Consider the following 19,342-nt stretch of genomic DNA (forward strand, 5'->3'; position numbering starts at 1 on the left):
GAAAGCGCCGACAGTGTCTCTGATGACCTGCTGTTTGTTGCAGAGTTTAAATGTAGAGGAACATGGACCCTTCAAACTAGTGTTTGCTATTTTATGCGTTAGAATAGATCCGAAAAATGAGACGATCTTTGGAGGAAGAATTCAGTATTTGTAGTCATGAGGTTTGTTATTTAACCTTTTACACAACTTCCACTTGTTCTGTACTCAACCGTGTCTGACGTGTTATCAAAGCACAGAGCCATTTAACTCATTTCATTCATATATATACGTATATTTATTACTGTATTCATGTACATACTATGTCATGTTTATTTGTTTCAAAGTTTGATTAATTCGAGGTGTTTTATAAAACCTAAAAACAAACTTAAGTCTCTTAACCATTCAAAAACTAGTATGTCTTTACAGAACAGGTACATGCAGCTGTTTGTTTTTGTAACCGCAGAGAGAAGAAGCAGGATCAACACAGAAATTAATTTTCCAGCCACTTCTGGGAATGTTTTACTCTTAAGTCTGACAGGAAAATGTGGAGAGGGGAAAGGTATTGGGAAAGGATCTTCTTTGACCAAGCACACACACTTGTCAAATCATTATTAAGAGGAGATACATGCAGTATGTTTTAATGTAGTGTTTTCATATATGTAGTCGTGTAAATATTAATTTACTGGTTCAAATCTCAATAGATGGAGATTATTTTCTTGCAAAGGCATTGTTATTTAAAGGTGAATTTTAGGGCAGAGGTCTGTTATTGTTGCATGTTTTATTCACAATGCCAAGCAACAAAGCTAACATCAATATGTGTCCATGTAACCGTGTATTTACTTATTTTAGAATAGTTTATTGTAGTATTTCTATAACTTTAATCAGCCATATTCCCCATTTATTTTGTCCTTTTATCTTAAACATATTTTGATTTGGGTGAAGAAGCCTCTTCTTCAGATAATTTGAATAGTATGTTTAAAACAGAAAAAATGCTGAGTACTGTGAGTAACAAAATAATTACTTTAATACTTGTTTCAATGATCTCGACAAACACACATCGTAGGATTCTTTAAGGTACTCTGTTTTCTCTCTTCATACGACATGTAACTCTGCTGACAGTACGAGAGGAGAGAGACCAACACATTTACTGCACAAGCACTTACTTTATGTTTCCTGTTTGGAGAACTCATCACTATTTGACCTCGCTTCTGAACTACACCTGAGGTCTCTGCATCCAAATAACAAACAGTCTGTTTACCTGTCAGTTCAGTCCGTGTTAAACTCTTTGTGTTCTTAGTTCTGGGGTATAAATCCTATTTTTACTAACAGTGCAGCCACTCATCTTTAACGATTTAAACTACCTCTGTTTTTGCCTCTCAGCTTTTCCCTCCTCAGAGGATTAATGCAGCATTAACACGACATATAAATACATGTAGAGTTGTTATGTTTTTCTAGGCATCATGTTGATTAAACCATGATTTTAATGATTTAGAGTTGGACAGAAATGCATTGTTAATATATTTATGCACAGAGTCAAACATTGTTACTCCATTATGGAAATTTTTCAGTTACAAAAATAAAGTGCGCTGAAAGTGAACATAAGTGTTTCTACTCTGTGAGCTTCTTTTAACTTTTTTATTTCACTATAATTCCCAAGCTGACAGTGATTGTCAGTCTGTTGCAATCAGCTGACAGTTTTATTCTCCAGTAGCTGAAATACATGATGCGTCGTTAACCAGTCGTACTAGTTCTCCAGCATTTACGAACATTTCAACCACGCTTTCGGGGTTGTACCGCCTTCAGTCACGACACCTGAAGGGCTGGAAGGAAGTATTTCTCTCACTTCACTTTACAGGAACACTTCACCCCGATGGCAGCACCGAGTGCTCCCTCTGAAGAGGACTTACTTTGTCCTCAATGCAGTGAGATTTATTGCCTTCCTGTTCTCCTCAACTGTGGCCACAATGTTTGCCAGGTTTGTTTACAGAAATTCTGGAAATGGAAAGGATCCCGGGAATGTCCTGTGTGCCGCGTTGTGTCTGTGCCTGGGAAGCCTGCTGTCAATTTGCAACTAAAGTTGGCAGCGGACGAATATCAAGTTCAGAAGTTCTGCAGGAGTCAAGAAGTTTGTTGTATTCACAACCAGAAGCTGACCATTTTTTGTCACAATGACGAAGAGCCCATCTGTCTCGTCTGCCAAACGTCAAAATGGCACAAAGTGCATCAGTGCAGACCGATGGAGGAGGCGGCCCAGCAGAAGAAGGTAGAGTAAAAGATAGAGAACAACAGAGGGCTCAACTCGTCTAAAACATGTTGATTCAGTTATCGATAATTCCTTCCAGTATGATGTATTCAACAGCCTGAAATGTATAAAATATATGATTTAAAACAGAGAAATGCAGCAAATTAAATATCAAGATAACTAACAAACTAATAGTTTCAGCTACAGATTTTAACTCGTCATTTTTCTGTGAACATTTCAGACAGAAGTTTCAGCCACGCTGGAGTCTCTGAGGAAAAAGCTTAAATTGCTGAACAAAACAAAGGAGCAGTGGGAGGACACAAAGAACTATATACAGGTAAAAAGTCAGGAGAATCATTGTATCCATAACTGCACACCTACACTACAGAGGATAAATGTTCAAATGTTGTCTTGTTAACTTCACATCCTGCCCAGAGAGTTAAACCTCTCAGCACAGCACATAAACATTCCTCTTGTTGTTACGGCTAAAAAATAACCTGCTCCCTCAACACTGCAGACGCAGGCGAATCAAACTGAGAAAGCGATCAAGGAGGAGTTCGAGAAGCTACACCTGTTCCTCCTGGAGGAGGAGAACACCAGACTGAAGGTGCTCAAACAGGAAGAGCAAGTGAGGAAGCAGGTGATGTGTGAGAAGCTGGAGAACATCGAGCAGCAGATTGAAACCCTCTCCTCCACCATCAGTGACATTGAGAAAGCCCTCAGAGCCAATGATTTACCTTTTCTACAGGTACATTAACATCATTTTATATTCAACATTATACCTGCACACTGACTCCAAACAGATTCAGTCAACTCTTCTTTAGGTTTATATGTTTAAAATGGTCAGCACATTCTAATATCTAAAGACGTTTTATCAGGATTGATCTGTGTTATAGACCAACAGGCTGATGGGCTCTGTGATGAGAGCTGTGGTTAACCATCCATCCTGCCCTTAGAGATGAACATTTAAAAGCTGAGTAATAAATTAAATCTAGAACATTCCAAAAATATTTGTAATTAAATGTATTTTAACACATTTTTTCAACACAAAAACATGAAAAAATGTGTTTAAAGTTTCATTTTATGTTTGTGGTTTCTAAGCACAATAATTTCAAACATTTGAAGCAATTCTTAGAATTAATTAATGAAAAAATGTTTGTTTTCATTGAACTGTATGTTTTATAGACAATACGTGTTTCTACCAGCATGCTAGCTGCTTATTGAGGCTGTATTTCACCTTTGAGCTAAATGTTTACATTCCCTACGATCGGTGGATGCAGCTCTGTTTGTTGTTCCAAAATCTCGACCGGTAAACAAAGGTGAGGTTTCAGTCAGAGCCTCCAGACTGTGGAACTCTCTGCTCATCACAATAAGACAGGCCAAATCTTTAGCTTCTTTTAAATCCTCTCTTAAGACCGTCTTTTACAGGAAGGCTTTCATGAATTCTTAATTCATCTTCTGTCTTTTAACTGATGTATTTACTTTAATTATGTTTAATTTATTTTTCATTCGCTTTCCTTTTATCTTTCTATCAAGCACTTTGTAACTTTTCTTAAGAAAAGTGCTATAGGCCTATAAATAAAGTTTTTTTAAATATTATTTGCATGCTAACATAGATGATGCTAATATGTAAGTTTGGCACTATGTTCACTATTTAAGTTTAGCATGTTAGCAGGCTTATATTCTATAACTAGCCTAAAGTAGAGCTAAGGCTGATGACTATTGTAACTAAAGTTATCATAAATAAATCATCTAATGGTTGAAGAGATGTTTCAGTCCGGGTCTTTGCTGACAGATAGTTCAACATTTAAACGCCAAGCTGCGCAGCTAGCATGGCTAACCATTATTATGCTGAGCTATATGATTTGAGACTGTAAATACAGTTATATGCCTTTGGTCATGTTCGTACTCGATATGTTTTATGTAATAATGTCTCTGAAGGATGAGTTTTCATTGGGTTCTTCGTGATTTGTTTATAATTTTGAGATGTTTATGATATCGTCATGTCGGGTACTTTAACATGACTGTCATCACAGAGCATTGCTGGTGTGTATGTTGCTGTGGAGACCATTTATGAGCATTTAAACGAACACACTTTGGATCTCATTTCAAAAAACAACTCCTTTTCAATTGAAGTTATTTTGAGGTTTGGAGTCAGAGTGCTGATTTGTCACTAATGATTTTCATTACCCCTGAACTTACAAGGGATGTTCATATAACTCCTCACCTCACATTTTGTTAATAAGAGTTATTTCTTTATGTGATTTCAGGACTACAAGCAGACGAAGAAAAGGTAAGTGAAAGTCACGATCTGTTTAGAAGCAGTGTCTCCATGAGACAACGTTGTGATTATTTCAACATGTTTCAGATCCAAATGCATCATTCGAGAGCCAGAGTGCATCAGAGACATCCTGATAAACTCTGCAAAGCATGTGGGATCACTGAAATACACAGTCTGGAGGAATATGGCCAACATCGTCCATTACGGTGGGTGAACAGACGACAGCGTTGGTTAAAGTGAGCTTTATAGTCTTTTCACTGTACTGACCTGTTTTTACTTTTAGTTCCCATCACTCTGGATCCAAACACGGCTCAGTCCAACCTGTGCTTCTCTGAAGAGCTGACCTGTGTGCAGTACAGCAATCAGCAGCAACTACCTGACAACCCCGAGCGCTGCACCAGCCGCGTGTGTGTGCTGGGAGCGACCGGCTTCACGTCGGGAAAGCACAGCTGGACCGTAGACGTGGGCCAGGGAAAAGACTGGTACATCGGAGTGGCCCAGGAGTCCATCAAAAGGAAGAGCACCGTCTTCCTCAAACCCACTGAGGGATTCTGGGTGATCAGCCGGCAAAGCGGAGACTCATACTGGGCTGAGACGTCAAATCGCACCAAGCTTGTGTTGAAGCAGAAGCCAGGGAAGATCACTGTTAAAGTGGACTGCGACAAAGGAAAAGTAGTCTTCATCAATGCGGCTGACTTGACAACAATACACACGTTCAGTGACAAATTCACAGAGAAGATTTTCCCCTTTTTCTCCCCTGGTTTGTACAATGAGCAGAAAATCTCCAGCCCACTGACAATCTGTCCTCTGACGATACGGGTGGAGCTGGAGTAGACTCACATGCAGCAGGCTGCTCTGTTTCAATCTGTTCAGCATTAAAGGACAGGAGGTGGAACGTGTTGCAACTTCAGCGTCAAACTGTATGATGCTGCATTCAATGACAATTAGAAAGGCACATATTTATGAACAAAAAGACTAACATTTCTTACTTTTTCAATGTTTAATCATTTTCAGATCAAAGTCTTCTTTAATAGGTATCATTAACTGTCCTCTTTGTTTTTCGGTCTCCTCTGTGTTGCCATATCTTTCAGCTTAGAGTCCAGTTTCCTCTGCAGATAGGCTTTCTTATTAGGGTCCACTGATTTGTCTTTCTTCCCGCTCCCGGCGTACAGAACACCTTCTTTGCTTATTCTCATCCGAGCATGAGACTTTGCTTTATCTCCACAGCCGTGAACCTAAAGAAGGTTGAAAAACAATAATAAGATCATGAGAAAATCATATAACTTCACAAAGACAATTTATAGTGGCATATCAGTGTGCTTTCCTGGCATTGTTCATGCATTATTAAATCAGGTAAATAACACCTACAAAACCAAACAATAATAAAAACAAGAAACAATATAATTTGCTTGGAGTCTGTCCCCTTCTTACCTCAGGTATATGATGACTGAGACAATACTGCCTGTTGCAGAACAGGCAAAGCTGTCCCAGTGTTAGCACCGATGCTTTACACTTGACGAAGCTGCACACACTTTCGGCCTTCTTGACAGCGTTGATGAGTGCGTCAAAGTCATCATCTGGAGCAGAGGCTGCAGCGATGTCGCAGGCGCCCGCCTTTGTTTTGTTCTTTCCTAGAAGAGAAATTATAAGAGACGTAGAGCTCAGTTGCAGCAAATGCATCAAAGCAGACGGGTTAAAAAACACTTAAATATTTTAGTTTTTACGACAGACCTTTCGCTGACTTGGGCTTCTTTGGAGCTGGTAAGATGTTGCTCTGTTGCTTTTTTTGCTGAACGTTTTCTTCCCTTTTCTGCTGCTCCCTCTTCATCCGCTCCAAATGTAAACTTTTCAGGTCTAATGAAGGCTGACTCGGCTGCTCACTTGGAGGATTTGGGAGTGTTACCTCTTCCTCGGCTTCTTCTGCTTCTTGTGTCGGCTCCTCTGCTGGTGTTGCCTTCAGGGGCCTGGAGACGGTGATGCACCTGTCTCTGCCCTCGCCTTTGCTCTCATGCACGAGGCCCCGCTCCTCAGCGATCTGATGGACCAGCAGGCGGTCATGAGAGTTAAACGATGATGGAAACTGGAGCTCACTTTGATTTGAGTCCTTGAGAAAGTTCTCAACCTGCTTTCTGATCTCAGCGTCTCTGTTCTGCTTCTGCTCTTCCTCTCTCTGTGCTGTCGTGCAGGACTTTGTGTGCTTCTCTGTACCAGCAGTTTCATTACCAGCTGACGTCTTCTGCCCTTGCTTCGCCTTGCTGGGAGGCAGTTGTTTAACCTTCTGTTTGGTGGACATGGAGCTGCTGGAGGACGTATTAGGCTTTGTGTCTTTGTGGTCGCGGGTGTAGTTTTGTGGCACGATGTCCTGGATGTACTCAAACGCTGTTCGGACCTCGCCAAACTCAGTCATGTGACTAATGAGGGACTTCAGGAAAGGATGAGTCTGGACAGTTTGGGTGTCGCACACTACGGCGATGTGACGTCTGGCACGAGTGACAGCCACATTTATTCTTCTGTCCTCTGCCAGAAATCCAACTTCCCCTGAAATAAAAGAATAAAGAAATGTAAGGGCTGCATATTGGGGTTCTTTTTCTATGGTATATTAGGGCTGCTCGATCACAGCAAAAACCATGAATATTGTGGTCAGGACTGAGATCACAATTGTTAAACCACATCCGGCTGATGCTGGATGCTGGACTGCAGTTTTTGGATTTATAACACAAGACAAGACAGATTGTGGAACAATTCTAATTATATTCTAGCTCATCTTGTTTTCTCTTAATTGTCAGAAATTAAAAAGAGCCCTTCTTCGCAAAACAATATTACCTTTTCTGTTGGAGCGAACAAGCGACAGCACCACAGCCTCTTTCTCTCTGCCCTGAAATCCATCCACTGACTTTATCTCCAGCTCTGGATGCCTCGCAGACAGTTTCTGACGCAGGAGATCCACCTTCACAGAGATAACGCCGTTAAAATACACATCACAGAGTCATTCTTACTTATTAAGCATTACTATTGGGATTTTATTTTCAATATTGTCGAAGTGTAGATCTTTTACACAGTGCACGTATATTTTAGGAGTTCCTCGTATCAGTGACTCACTTGTAGATTGTAAGGAGCAATAACAGCGATGTCTTTAGCTTTGAGCCCAGCTTCAGTCAAGGCCTTAATGTGCAGACCAACAATGTCGACCTCACCTGAGGAAGAAGTGAATAACATGTTAAATCCCACAACAGACCGACTGTAATTAAACTGTTTGCTTACAATGAAAACGACCTACCCTGATTGCCTTTGGACTGCTCATCTGTGACCTCCATCTCACTCAGACCACAGCCTGCAGTGTCGATAAGAAGGAGCGGCGTGCTGGTCTCCTCAACACAGGCGACTCCAGGTAGATCTCTTTCTCATCAAAGACACAGTTATTGAAATTAGTTATCATGTACAAAAATACAAAAGGGAGACAATCTCCATCACAGAACTCACACTCACTTTAACAAATGTCTCTCTACTGAGCTGTGAGCCGTCAGTCTCCCCTGGTACATCTCTTTGGAGGCCCAGTCCATGATGGCGCTGTTCATGCGGTACTGAACTGTTAGCATACGGACCACAGAGTCCCCAAACATCTGGATCTGTCGTTCCATGAGACTGAGGGACAAACCTTTTGATGCAGCCCTGAGGAGCACAACAAAACAACGAGCAGAAAGAGATATGTAACAAGGAATCGGATAACGTATTTCATTTCATTCTTGCTGTAATAATGAGAACTAAGGATGTCTAAACTCTAATCGTTTGCAATTTAGTCACAAGTATTTAACATTGTACAGAAATATCTCAGATTTGAATCCCTGTTTTAGCTTTAGAGAAAAAAAACTGTTGTCACAGGAGGGATATTAAATCTTGACTGTTACTTATATAAGAACACATAAAGAAAAACAACAGTTTTTACTTGTGTGATTTGATGGTAGGTGGTAGCTGCTTGTAGTCTCCAGCCAGAATACACTTGCGCGCTCTGAGCAGAGCGATCCAGCAGCTGCTCTCCAGGGCCTGAGCGCACTCGTCTATCACCACCCAATCAAAATGCTCCGCCGGCAGGAACTTCAGAGGGCCGTCATCACAAGCACCTGCAGACATACACAAGTGCTCTCTGATTGCCTGTCATCATTAGTGCAATGACTGAAGTCACATTTTCCACACTTGAGGGCATTACTGACCTGTGTTGGTTGATAACACGACATCAGCACTCTTCAGGATCTGGGCGATGGCTGTTGCTTCCCTGGTTTTCAGTTCTTTTCTTAGCTCCCCTATTTCCCTTTTGAAGTTCCCTCGATCTCCCCTGTCCTTCATCTTCTTCATTCCCATCTTGAAAAAAACATTTCATGGTATTACAAATCATTAACGACAGCACAAACAACAGTAGGCGCACGCATTGACATACTTACAAAAGCTTTATCCATGTCTTTACGGATGTCAGCAATGATGTTTGCGTTGTCACTCTGAGCCAGGATGGCATCAAGTGAATGTTTCTGTATGGACTCCAGCAGCCTGGCAGGGTGACCCAGCCTCAGGACCTTTGCTTTGCATCGGGCTAACCGCTCCACTAAATTATCCACAGCCACGTTGGACGGGGCGCAGCACAGGACCTGCACAGACACAAATCCCATTTAGACTGAGTTTCTGCAATGGCAACTGCAGTAACAATGCCAAAACACAGAAAATGTAACTGAACAGAAGAAGAAAAATGTACTCATATACTAAAAGAAATCAACTTCCTGCACCTTTTGGCCTTGTTTGACTGCTTGCAGGATGATCTCCACCACTGTGGTGGTTTTGCCTGTGCCTGGTGGTCCATGAACCACAGCCAGTTCTCTCTGAGACAGAGCGAAGGACACAGCGTCTCTCTGGGAATCATCCAGGTTGGAGTTAAAAAATTCAACTTCATCTGATAAAACATAGTAGAATACCAAGAATTAGTCTGTGTATTGTATCATTTATGCTTATTTACAAGATTTTGAATCAGTGTCAACAGCATGCTGCATACTTGTGTAAAGCCTACCCCCAAACAAAGTTTCACAGAACAGTTCGAGGGCCTATTTGCTTTGTAAAGTGAGACTTACTTGGCTGTGATTGAGAAGAAGGTTTTGTGTCTCCAAAAAGAACATTTATTAGATTGCCAGCTGGTCCGTTGCTGTATCCATTTAATACATTCAGGGCCCTGCAAGCACAAAACACACAGTGTGAATACATTTTCTTCCTCACTTGCATCTGTCTTATGGCACAGACATTAGTGATTTCATGACAGATGTGACTCACTTTTTCATTCGTTTGTAGGTGACATCGTTAGCCAACTTCAAGAGGTTGTAAAGAGCATCGTCATCAAAGCTGAGGCCGTCCTTTGAATCGTCAAAGGCCACGCTCACAGAAGCCTGACTGACCCTTGTTACTATTCCTGTGCCAATCTGTGAGGCTGCTGTGCATCCGCCAGTATCATACAAGCCAACTATGTCCCCTGTAACAAAAGACGACCTCACATTAAAGCATAATACAAACACAGAAGTCATTAAAAAAACAGAGTTCAATTGTTTGATTCTTCTGACTCACCCGGTCCAAAGCTGTTGCTCGGCAGAGATGAGAAACCAAGATACTTTCTCGGCTCAAGGATGACGACTGTGCGACCATAGAGGCCCGTGGATTGACTTCCTATCTGGAGTTTCAGCAGGCAAACGCCTTTATTTTGAAGATCCTTGAGGGAGATGTTCTCCTGCCATATTCTGAAGGAACGAAACAAGACATTATTGTTATTTTTATAGGTATTTTATAATAACAACAGTCAATACTGAAAATTTGATTTTTAATAATTTGTTTGAAAAACATAACTGGTTACTTCTAAACCATTTTATAATCTCTATATACATTTTTTTTTATCAATTTACACACACAGACACTTAATTTAGTATAAACAAGTTGGGGATGCTCTCTGGTAGCATCACTTTTTATAAAGCGACGCTATTTACATGATGCTTACACTATCCAGCCCTTCAGAAAATAACCCAAATGATGTCATGTGGCTGATGATGTCATTAAGGTTATCTCATTTTGGGCTTGCAGACTTCAGATTTATTACTGGAAGCATTCACTACACTTCCAAACATCACATAATTTATTTTAGACCATTTATAATGTTTCTCTTCTCCTCTTCTGAACATCATGGAACAGTTTTTTTCTTTTCTTTTGTTTTTAACCAAACAAATTTCTGTATTATCTCACTCTATAAAGTAACGTTTAACTGGATGTAACCGTCTAGATGTAATTTAACATACCTGTTCTCCTCTATTTCAGCCTCCCTCTCCTCCTGTAGAAGCTCGAGTGTCTTTGACACAAATTGTTCGACCGCCATCACTCACTAAAAACAGCCAATGCATTTTCAGTGTTAACAGCAGAGATCCATAACAACATGATAACAACAACAGAAATGGTCACTTCTAGAAAAAAATCCCCAAGGGGACAATAAAAGTATCTTCAGCTAGAGACAACAGACACACCAGAAAAGGGCAACTTTAACCCTTGTACACACTAGGTCACATTTACCTGATCATAACTGATGTTGTAAATTAGAGATAAGGAAGTTTAGTTCTCCCTTAGATGAAGGTGAATGTTACAACTAACTACATGCATTCAAGTGACGTACTTTTCAAAGTACGTCACGTTTTCAAAGACTTGAACTTGAGTTGGATTTTCCATTTTTTACAACCTTCATAGCTTCATACAGGATAATATTGTAGACTATATTTAACTCCCCTATATAAAATGAAGTACACATGAAAGGAGTGATGTCAAATTGTACCTATGTGTTTTACTTTGACCACACATCTACAACATGAAACACTGTAAATTATAATAATCAAATTAAACAAAAACACTGGGATCACTCTGCTGCATAATGATTTCTAGTACTTCTGATATTTTGGCTTAATCTTTTTCCATCACTGAATCTCACAGCCCATACAAATATAGTTAAGGTTAAAGGTAACACCGAAGAAAACACGTTCAGGATGCAGCTTGGTAGTTTAAGTACATGTTAAAGCTTCATTGAGACAGTTGTCATTTTCAGAAATGCTGACATGTTAGCTTGCTAACCACACTGCACTCCTACAATTAACTTTAGCCACAGTGAGAAGGTGAGAATGACACTTACCCTTTAATGTTAGCTACGTGAATAGACAGCGATAGTAAAAACAAATGTTAATCATGCGGGACAAGTTGGTAGTCTGTTATTAATATCTTGTATGGCATAACACCAATGGGTTTGTTTGACTCGTTCTGTCTTCTTTTACTGTGATAGCTTGTTAGCATGCTATGCTACAGTGCCACTTATCGGCTCGGATGACTTCTGCTTCTTCGTCTTCTTCTTCTTCTTCTTCTTCTGCATCTTTTTTTTTTTTAATTGGCGGTTGGCAACAAACAACGTTTTGGTGCATTACCGCCACCAATTGGTATGGAGTGTTGATCAAATAGCTAATATTGACCTTATACTGTATCTAAAAAATAACCTATATCTTTTCAAACAAATTAGTTACCCCGTGATAATGAAGTCTGATAACATTTATTGAATTCTTTTGTAAAATATCTACTAAATCAAAATTTACTTTTTCTTTTCTGAAATGTTCAATGATTTGTCTTCATTCTTCCTCATACTTCTCACAATGTATTATGACATGCTCTATTGTCTTTTCTTGTCTTCGACTCAGATGACTTCTTCTCGCTCTTTTAGCCATAGACTGTATTTTTTTAGCGAATTTTATTTTGAAAACACACAAGGCGGAAGTTACCCAGCTTGGTTGACGCTCCAGAAACACGTTGAGCTAAGTTGTCAATCAAACTGGCACCAGCGGCTCGACATCCAAAACCAGGTTGTTCGTTATAAATTAAGGCTGTATGTAATAGCATTGTGAGCGAGGCGGTTACAGCTCGTTTTTCTGTCTGATTACCAACCGCAGGAGGATATGCTGAGTTTTTATCTTTCAGTATCTCAGTCAGGAAGGAAGCACTTGCACTGCAAACCTGCAGACCTGAGCTAACCCATTTTTTAATTTTACTGCTTCACGACTCCTTTTCACTGCATACTTTGGAAATGAGAACGACGTTTTTCCTGCTGCACGCCATCTCATGCTGCTGGTTGGTCAGTGCCACACTTTCAAAAACTGATGCAAAGAAGTCGCATAAAGCTGAGGCCGAGGTGAGTAACTTCAGGTCTTTTACCTTGAAACAGGCATGAGCTGTCAGGTCATGCAAATCCTCCCCTATTTGCATGTTTCTTGGCATGTCACTTGACTCACCTGAATTTTCTAAAAATGAGGAAACAGGCCCACATCCTCGCCTGTCATCTGTCCAGTCATGATGCTGTTTATCTGTCTTTTGTTCTCTTTCATGTCACTGTTCAGACTTCTCCAGCTGAGCTGTCTGTGTTGGAGAGAGGCCTTGTTGTGTCAGACCCTCAATGGAAAGACATAGTGAAGGAGGAAAAGAGACACTGTGTCCACATCAGGAAAACCTTTCAAGGACAGGTTCTTGGATATGTCACACCTGTAAGTCTGAAATCCAGCTCACCAACATATTTACTTTCATCCTCGCTGCTGTTCAGCAATTGACAACATTGTTACCACAGCATTAAATGATAATGTCTGTTATTTTGTCTACATACAATATTCACACATGCCCAGATCTACATCAGTGGAGTTTGTGTCTGTAATTATTCTCCCCTTTCAAAAGTAGACATAAGAGATCTTCTCATTTTCTTTCGTCAGTGTTAAAACTGTATTAGAAGTTCAACGAAAACTGCTTCATGAGTCTGCGTTTGAGTTTTTGTTTTTATGCAAAATCCCCTCTTAATGCTTAATCAGACCTAAGCAAAGTAACAGAAATAATGTCTTACTTAAAAGACTGTAACTTTAGTAGAGCTGAAGCTATAAGTTGATTTCTTAACTTTCAAAAAAGAATTGCTTATTATTTTGATTATCACTTTATAATTTCCAAGCAAAAATGCCAGTCTGCCACTAATTCAAGGTCCTCCACAGTCAGTATGGTGACAAAGATCAGTGTGATAAAGACTAAAACATGAATCTAATTTGTCAGTCAAAACAACTTAGCGTTTAATTGCGAAAATATTCGGCACAATCATCAACAATAAAAAGAATTGCTTTTAGGCCTTAACAGTGGAGGTATACCAATGCGACCATATCTTAAACTAGAGTTGTACAAGTAGGGTTTCACTCTAAGGCCAGAATGGGAGGAGGACTGATAGCAATGATTTATGAGTCTTAAAAAATATATGAAACTTACCTTTAATGTTCCATGTCTCCATTGCTTTGATATAATTTCTCTAAATTACATGTTTTTTTCCCCTGATCCTCCAGTGGAACTCACACGGCTATGACATCGCCAAGACGTTTGGCTCCAAACTGACATCGGTATCTCCAGTGTGGCTTCAGCTCCGCCGACGGGGACCTGAAACCTTTGACGTTACGGGACTCCACGATCATGACCCAGGTAGAGCAGGAACACCACTGACAGTCAAATGGAAAGTTTTTTTTTAGTCTTTGTCAGTTATTAAAGCATCACTCTCATTTTGTCTGTCCAGGCTGGGTCAAAGCCGTACGCAAGTCCAACAAAAAAGTCAGGATGGGTGAGTGGATGTCCCTCCCTTACTACAAGCACAGTCTGTTCTTTTAATGTAGCTCAGTGCATGTAGAAACAGAAAAGACTCGATTGTTTAACCTAATTTTCTGACCATCAGTGCCGCGGCTTTTATTCGACGGCTGGTCCTACCAGGACTACATGAGTGTGATGGGGAGTGAAGACGAAATAGAGGAGCTGGGAAGTGAGCTGGTGGACGTTGCAAAGGTAATTGAGTGTTCAGCTTCCACTGCAACAGTGTTGTGTTCGTCCTGTTTAAGACTAATGAAGCTTTGGCCTTTCAGACTGAAGGTTTCGATGGCTTCACCTTGGAGCTGTGGAGCCAGCTGGGAGGTAACAAAAGAAAGTGAGTTATTATGTCGACATGTCTGTACTGTCACTCTGACCGGATGATTCTAGAGGGCACTACAAATAATCAAACATGTAAAATCCCCTCCGTACAGGGAGCTGGTCCACATGGTGAAACACATATGTGAGACGTTGAAGGCTAAAAGATTGGACTGCATTCTTGTTATCCCACCTGCTGTGACAAGGTGAGAGAATCAGATCTCTTTCAGCAACTATAAATGTTAAAAAATACCACAGAAATTGATGTTGATTTCTTTCTATTTGTTTTTGTCTTTTCCATCATTATCAGTGCGGGGCAGCCGGGTATGTTTGGCAGGGAGGAGTTTGAGCAGTTGGCCCCTGCAGTCGATGGATTCAGCCTCATGACGTACGACTACTCCAGCGGTGCCAGGTGAGTGTCACGGACAAGTGGAGTTAATAGATTCATTGTGGTAGCATTAATGAAGTCAGTGTTCTGAATTATGTGGTATTTTCTGTTTCTGTTTGTTTGTAACAGACCGGGCCCGAGCTCACCCCTGGCCTGGGTGAAAGACTGTGTCCTCCAGCTTGCGCCCAACGCTCAGTGGAGGCAAAAGATCCTCCTCGGACTCAATTTGTATGGACTTGACTTTGCAAGCCAGGGAACAGAACCAATCCTTGGGGGAAGGTAATGTAACACAGTGACTGATGCTGGAATACTTTAGCATTTAGCACTTAAAGGAACATAAAATATTTGGATTAGGAGTACCCCGCTTATTTAACATTGGCCTTAACTTTTTCATACTCACGATGGAACTTTTAAAATAAAATCTTTACTACTGAACTAGAAATATCTTTTGTTTCTTCCACACACTCTTGTCAAAACCTGCCGCAGTTATTACCCACAATGCAACTTAAACTTCAACAGTTTGGTTTGAGAATTAGGAGGGTTATGTCAGTTGGGGTTCATGTAGCTGAGCAGGCTACAGAGGCCTGGTGAAGTAAATCGTTTCCCAATCCACACCTCCATGTTTTTATTGTAACATTATCATATTTTATTTAGTTTGAACCCTTGTTGACTAAAGTGAAATTACTTGATCAGATTTTACATCTACAGTACTCATTAACACCTGCAATCAGAGTTATGTGTAAAATTGGTGGACTTTCCTTTAAAGCCCCTGAAAACGTTGAAATCTTTATAAAATAAAATATTCAAGACCAATATTAGCCACAAATCTTGAGGAAAAAACATCCCTGTGCAGCTGTTACGATGATTGGTCCTCCAAAGTTAGTGATATCCCCTTTTTCCACTTATCCCCACCATCGTCAAAACAAGTGAAAAAAGCAACATCAGAAAGTTGCTAAAATCTGTCCAGCAAAGTTTTTTAACTCACAACTGCACATTTAATCTAAATGTCTCAGTGGGTAAAAGGCTGATAGAGGAAATGGTTCCCTGGGCCTTTCACACCGCCTTAAACTTGTCTCTGTTTTACTGCAGGTACATCGAGATTTTGCGAGAGCATCGGCCAAAACACCTCTGGGATGAATATTCTGGAGAGCATTACTTCAGTTACAAGAGGTATTAGATCGTAACACTTTAACATGTCTTAAATCTTTAACTTTCAACAGCATCTTTTAAAAAGATCTGTCATTTATTTCAGGAACAATGCGGTCAAGCACGTCGTGTACTATCCATCATTGAAGGTAAGTTTTTCACATGAACGTTTATGTAGAAAATAAAATAAAAGTGATGCTTTTCATTAGGTTTACTGCTACATAGGGAGATTTAATAACAATGTTTAATTATTTTACAGTCAATCTACCTTCGGATCTCTTTAGCAACCGAGCTGGGCACAGGGATTTCCTTATGGGAATTAGGACAAGGACTGGACTACTTCTATGATCTCCTATGAGAGTCGGACTTGATAGTGAAGACTGTGGACCTTCAACCATCAGCACATGGATTTATTTTTTATTTTTCCCTTCGAGCATAATTCAAGCGCTGTAAGCTGGGATAACTTTTGTTTTACTTATCTGAGTGAATGTTTTCAACTTGTTTGTGGGTTTACAAATCATTTCAATATGAACAAATCTGGGATTTGTTGTTTCAAAGGATACTAGCAGCAGATAATAGGTACTTAAGTACGTTGAATTTCTGTTCTTGGATTATGAAACCAACTGAAAGAAATCAACTTGTACAGTTCAGTCAAAGTGCAGTAACATCTCCATTCAACAACAGAAGGTGCATGATCATCAATATATGTATGAAAGGTAAAATGATGGGTTATATTGTTGTTCTGAGGCCTTCAGAGTTCATGTGCCACAAACATCTAGAGCGTCTCTTCAGCCCAAGTCTTCTACTGTTTTGCTCTCCATTTCCCACAAACCATTTCTGCTCTCTGATGCAGCTTTTCTTGCTGTGAAGATGCGTCCTTTTCCGGCCTTTTTCAAAGCTGCATCTGCTCCTGGCACCTTAAATTTTCTCTTTTTAATTTCAAAATCGAGACATTTGATTGTGTGGTTTTTATTCAGTGTATAATGAGAGCATTGACAATGGTTGAAGTTGTATTTACAGAGTTGCCAAACATCTGCTCTGAGCCAGAATCTTCCAATATTTGTCTGGGGTGAATGTTTGTTAAATTATATGAATATAAACGTGGAACAACTCAGCAGTTTAATTGGATGTCCCTTTGTTTTTACTTGGCACAGCAGAGCAGGATTAGATTATTTACAGCGAGCGAGGTCGACTGCTCGTTCTGTCCAGTAATGAGGTGTCTGTCTATGACCACATGTACAGCATCTTCTGGACTTGCTGGAAAACAAAGAGAAACATGTGGGAGAGTTTTAGAAATGCAGTTTAAGTGTTAACCAAATTAGCATCTGTGCTCTGCAGGTCTGCTCACCTGTGTACGATCCACCACTGTCTCTCACAAAGTCCTCCACTACCAAGGGCAGGTTGGCAAAGTCAGGCCTCCGCACAAGTTCAAACACTGACGGCTTTCAGAAAAACACTCACTGTTATTAGATACACTAAACATATATTGGCTATACTGCCTGGAAGTTAACTAGAGGAAGACTAACCCCTGTTAAGCTGTAGCCACTGAAGATCCAGCTCTGTCCTTCAGTGGCGCAACACAGCCCCGACACTCCCTGTCCCATTGCACAAACCGGCTCTGCACACACACACGCATAACAAAAAAAACAATCTGTCCAAGTCTCTATACCGGACACAAAGATTGCACATGACACATGCTTTTAAAATCAACCTCAGACTCACTTTGATGAGAGATAAAGTGTGTGAGTATGCGGTGCAAATAGCCACTGTGTGCCAGGTCATTCAGCGCTCCGGGGCAGTCCGGGATGAGCAGCGCCTGGTAGCGGGCACCTGGAAAAAGGTCATTGTGACTTTACTGAGCAGAGTCCAAGCAACAGCACACACAGAGCAATGACCATGACATGGATATTCTCACCATCTATAGATTCAAGTTTGGCTGGTGTTGCGTAAGGTTTCATGTTGAAGTCCTGCACCCATCTTGCAGTGCTTTCATCAACTCCAACAAAATCTATTGGCTTCCCCTGAAACCCCAAAAAACAAACTGTTTTTCTCTGCTGAGGTCACAGTGTTGCCTATATAGACATCAAGAACAATCAAATTATTAGTTTTATTTATATTCCAGCAATTGTTTGAGACAATGAGATACCAATCCTTAACTTTTATTCTTTACTTTAAGCTATTGTTTAAAATGGTGCCACATCTTGTTTTGTACAACACCCTAAGACATTCAGTCTGTTGTCAAAGATGAGTATAAAACACTGACGTATAAGAAGCTAGAAGCAGAGGATTTTAAGTTTTTTATTTTTAGAAATTAACTCACTTATTATCAAAATATAATGCAATTAATTTAAGAATTGAAAACTAATGGATTAATTGCTAAAACTCTTTAAATTAGATACTGGACTACAGTTATGCTTGAAATCACTTAAGATTTAAAAGGACATCCTTTAAAATGCACAGAAAACATTAAATGTCTCACAACTGTCAAATTCACTGCCACATTTTGATTGTTTGTTGTTTTTTGCTGAGGTAATAGATGAATTACATGGAGTAATATACACGTTATAGCGTGTTTTTCTATTAGAGTTAACATTGTATGCTTACCCCAGGTGTGGCTGTCTGCACATTAAAGGCTGAGGAACAAAGACTGAAGGACTGATGGAAAGACTTTGCGGACACCCCTGAAGGAACAAAACACATCAGTTTAAGCAGCTGTACTTCCGTGTCTGAGGCTGAAAGCGATGCTAACCTAGCTTGGTTTTTTTAGGCTAACTAACGTTAGCACGTGTTATTAAAGAAAAGCTAAGAGAAAAAATATGTTCAAAGTGAGGATAAAGTTCAATTTGACACAAAACTAGTCAGGTAAACTCAACCCTACAGAGTGTCCCCGTGTTTATTATCCTCTCTGATACATCAATTAGAACAAAATAATGGACCCACCTTGAGCAGAAGCACTCGCCACAATCAAACAAGTTGGTTTCGCAGACATTTCATTTGTCTCTGTGGTCCCTTAAAATAAAGTATGTTAGCTGTTTAAAAAGAATTAGAACATAATTTTGCGTGAAATCATGCAGGAGAAATAAGCGGGGAGGAAGCACTGTCACCTGACAACAACATCCGGTGAAAGATTTCAAAATAAAAGTTTACTGTTAAATACAAGCGGGGAAATACAATATTTGAAATTCATTTAGAAGAATAAATGTCAAGCATCCGTATTTGCTGTTTAACAGACAATTGTAGTGAAATATACATATAATGCATTTTTAAATTATGCATTTGGTAAACATACATA

At 40.0% G+C, this 19,342-nt stretch overlaps 4 protein-coding genes across 4 annotated transcripts; 2 read left to right on the forward strand and 2 right to left on the reverse strand.

Annotated features, from left to right (window-relative positions):
* Positions 1-1,839: 1,839 nt before the first annotated feature.
* On the forward strand, positions 1,840-5,884 carry LOC138612820 (zinc-binding protein A33-like). Its single transcript, XM_069686279.1, has 6 exons — positions 1,840-2,242; positions 2,463-2,558; positions 2,739-2,969; positions 4,492-4,514; positions 4,590-4,708; positions 4,786-5,884. Exons 1-6 carry the CDS (start codon positions 1,850-1,852, stop codon positions 5,334-5,336), a joined length of 1,413 nt encoding a protein of 470 aa, XP_069542380.1. The 5' UTR covers positions 1,840-1,849; the 3' UTR covers positions 5,337-5,884.
* Positions 5,520-11,893, reverse strand: ighmbp2 (immunoglobulin mu DNA binding protein 2). The gene is made up of 16 exons (XM_069686278.1): positions 11,692-11,893; positions 10,817-10,899; positions 10,098-10,267; positions 9,810-10,005; positions 9,614-9,711; positions 9,275-9,438; positions 8,939-9,139; positions 8,711-8,858; positions 8,446-8,620; positions 7,989-8,171; positions 7,780-7,898; positions 7,602-7,696; positions 7,326-7,449; positions 6,234-7,040; positions 5,934-6,133; positions 5,520-5,737 (listed from the first exon to the last, which is right to left on the reverse strand). The coding sequence occupies exons 2-16, from the start codon at positions 10,891-10,893 to the stop codon at positions 5,543-5,545; spliced, it is 2,952 nt and encodes a 983-aa protein (XP_069542379.1). The 5' UTR covers positions 10,894-10,899; positions 11,692-11,893; the 3' UTR covers positions 5,520-5,542.
* Positions 11,894-12,357: 464 nt separating this feature from the next.
* chid1 (chitinase domain containing 1) lies at positions 12,358-17,161 on the forward strand. The gene is made up of 12 exons (XM_069687167.1): positions 12,358-12,732; positions 12,938-13,081; positions 13,910-14,042; positions 14,134-14,178; positions 14,290-14,396; positions 14,474-14,535; positions 14,633-14,722; positions 14,827-14,928; positions 15,034-15,183; positions 15,994-16,074; positions 16,157-16,199; positions 16,310-17,161. The coding sequence occupies exons 1-12, from the start codon at positions 12,628-12,630 to the stop codon at positions 16,406-16,408; spliced, it is 1,161 nt and encodes a 386-aa protein (XP_069543268.1). The 5' UTR covers positions 12,358-12,627; the 3' UTR covers positions 16,409-17,161.
* On the reverse strand, positions 16,992-19,166 carry gatd1 (glutamine amidotransferase class 1 domain containing 1). The gene is made up of 7 exons (XM_069687168.1): positions 18,991-19,166; positions 18,655-18,731; positions 17,966-18,071; positions 17,773-17,880; positions 17,577-17,668; positions 17,399-17,492; positions 16,992-17,307 (listed from the first exon to the last, which is right to left on the reverse strand). Exons 1-7 carry the CDS (start codon positions 19,037-19,039, stop codon positions 17,192-17,194), a joined length of 642 nt encoding a protein of 213 aa, XP_069543269.1. The 5' UTR covers positions 19,040-19,166; the 3' UTR covers positions 16,992-17,191.
* Positions 19,167-19,342: the final 176 nt, after the last annotated feature.

Source organism: Semicossyphus pulcher, unplaced genomic scaffold (genome assembly GCF_022749685.1).
Source record: "Semicossyphus pulcher isolate SPU_LCO1_2020_fin unplaced genomic scaffold, fSemPul1.0.p SCAF_8, whole genome shotgun sequence".
Lineage (NCBI taxonomy): Eukaryota > Metazoa > Chordata > Actinopteri > Labriformes > Labridae > Semicossyphus > Semicossyphus pulcher.